Source organism: Epinephelus moara, chromosome 16 (genome assembly GCF_006386435.1).
Source record: "Epinephelus moara isolate mb chromosome 16, YSFRI_EMoa_1.0, whole genome shotgun sequence".
Lineage (NCBI taxonomy): Eukaryota > Metazoa > Chordata > Actinopteri > Perciformes > Serranidae > Epinephelus > Epinephelus moara.
The window spans coordinates 20,289,794-20,292,331 of NC_065521.1; the positions used below are offsets into that span (position 1 = coordinate 20,289,794).

The 2,538-nt window shown below is 40.9% G+C and overlaps 1 protein-coding gene across 1 annotated transcript in view; it reads right to left on the reverse strand.

The window, feature by feature from the left end:
• The window catches only part of LOC126402153 (taste receptor type 1 member 1-like), a 36,967-nt gene extending 35,773 nt beyond the window's left edge, over positions 1-1,194 (reverse strand). Inside the window, exons 1-3 of the mRNA XM_050063878.1 lie at positions 1,068-1,194; positions 984-1,026; positions 417-714 (exon numbers count right to left, since the gene is read on the reverse strand). Coding sequence (XP_049919835.1) covers positions 417-714; positions 984-1,026; positions 1,068-1,194 — 468 coding nt within the window. The remainder of the gene's footprint in view (positions 1-416; positions 715-983; positions 1,027-1,067) is intronic.
• Between the last annotated feature and the right edge of the window lie 1,344 nt (positions 1,195-2,538).

The window sequence follows — 2,538 nt, forward strand, 5'->3', positions numbered from 1 at the left end:
AATATTTGAGAGTGAACTGTATATTGATTGAGGCTTTTGGTGAATGCAAGGCAGATCTCAGTGTCCTCTATCCTCTTTATGAACAATTCCTGGCCATTGTTGCCATAATCATCATCAATGTAAAGGAAAGATACCCAGCGCCAGTCGAAGTGCTTCAGAATCTTAACAACCATTGCCATGACATTTTGACTGGGATGCACTGTTCGAAGGAAAGATGGAAAATTCTGTTTTCTTGAAAGGACAGAAGTAGCAGCTCCATAACCGACCTGTTCAAAGAGTAATAGAAAAACCATGATTATGTTCAGTGACAAGAAATTTTCAAAAGTTAAAAGCTATTTTAGAAATATGTCCAACTGTTTTAATCAATTGATCTAACTGGTAAGAATATGCTAAAATACAATGATTGGCAAATTTACCATAGGAATGAGATTCATCATGAAGAGAGGGGCTACAGTCAGGGCCTTAGGGCTCGTATAAGTGCCGACCAGTGCTATCATTTTGGACAGATTCTTTTGTGGTTCACCCCAAGGTTGGATCAAGCCGTTGACGGAGATGAGGTTGAAAAAACCTGGGAAATTGTGCGTATCTGAGCAGTGGTCAAATATCTCATAGCCAAGAGATACATTTGGCAGGAGGCTGGTGGAGTTATTGATTTCCTCTACAGAGAATCTCATCACCTGAAACCTTCGATAGCTTGAATGAATGAAGGGTTTACTGTGGGCAGAGGAAGGACAGTAACAGAGTGTGAGAATAAGTGTTACTGTTTGTGAAGTCTGTACAGACATGGATATCTAAAGGAGGATTTTCTAGGACAAGGACTTTGATAAATTAAACATTTGTTTTCTGTTGGTTTAGGGGGATGTGCTACTACCAGGAACAATTTACTTTAAAAATGAGGCAAAAACTCTTTAATGTTACATCTGTCATCAGTTACACCGGGCGTTCTTGATCTATTATTCCCTTAGATTTATTATAATACTCACCTGGAGCAGTCGATGGCTTCTGGTCTGTTATGATAAACAGGGGCACTGTCATGATGAATATCAAAAAGTCCACCCAACAAACACTGTCATGATGAATATCAAAAAGTCCACCCAACAAATAATCTCCTTCAAGATGAAACTCTGAGGTGCATTGAGCCAAGGCATGGAGAAAAGTTCCCAGGAGACACAAAGAAACAAGAAATGGTTTCATCGCTTTAGCTGTTATCTGTCAATTTGATGTGAACACTAATGGTGTCAGCCTCTGTTTTTAGTAAGTTATGAGACACTGGTGATGACTGCACTGCATAAGGTGTCAGAAATAGATAACTATAAATGTTTGCGGGAGAATATACAAATTAGTATGCAAATACAATTTCAAACCTGCTGCAGTGTCCCTTTGATGTACACGAACAAGTCATCATGAGCAGACAAGGTAAAGTCTCATCCTGAAGTCTGGTAATACTGGAAATTACATCTTCCTTGTTTAAGCCATATAACCAACTCAAGTTTTAAACTTAGAATGTGTAAATAAGAAACATATTCATGTTTAATAGTCGGGGGGGACACAAATTCACAAATTCAAAATTAGAAGGAGAGGAAGGGTGAGTGGGAGATTTTAACTAGCGACAAGTTGCCTTTGTATGTCTTCTTCCCATGTGGGAAGGGTAGGTATCTTTACTTGACCATATGCTGGATAAGGTGGGAATGTAAAAGAGGAGATTTGGCAACAGATATTTCTAGGATTAAAAAAAAAAATTGTCCCATTAAATCGGTAAGCACAATGATTATTGGTTTTATCAGGAAGATTAAAAAATGACCCTCTTTGCTTTGGCTATGAATATGCTGGTCAAGTCAGCTGAAATAGGCCCCAAAACCAGGTCCGAAGTCCGGCAACGCNGTGGGAAGGGTAGGTATCTTTACTTGACCATATGCTGGATAAGGTGGGAATGTAAAAGAGGAGATTTGGCAACAGATATTTCTAGGATTAAAAAAAAAATTGTCCCATTAAATCGGTAAGCACAATGATTATTGGTTTTATCAGGAAGATTAAAAAGTGACCCTCTTTGCTTTGGCTATGAATATGCTGGTCAAGTCAGCTGAAATAGAGTATAGAGGCCCCAAAACCAGGTCCGAAGTCCGGCAACGCCCCATTAGAGCCTTTAGGGATGATCTGACAGTAACAGCCATCAGCCCCGGAAAGCAGATGGATCTTCCNAGAGCCTTTAGGGATGATCTGACAGTAACAGCCATCAGCCCCGGAAAGCAGATGGATCTTCCAAGGCTTGGAGAAGCTAATCACATGGACTCAGATGCGCTTCAAGCCAGAAAAATCGAGGTCCTTGGTTCTGAGAAGAGGTGACAGACCAGTTTCACTTCTCCCTTGGAGGAACCCAAATCCCATCAGTCACAGAGAAACCTGTGAAGAGCCTCGGGAAAGTCTTTGACTGCACCCTAAAGTACACGGCCTCCATCAGAGCGGCAAACCAAGAACTGGAGGGATGGCTGGCAACTACCGACAAATCAGGCGGACCAGGAAAATTCAAAGCCTGGATTT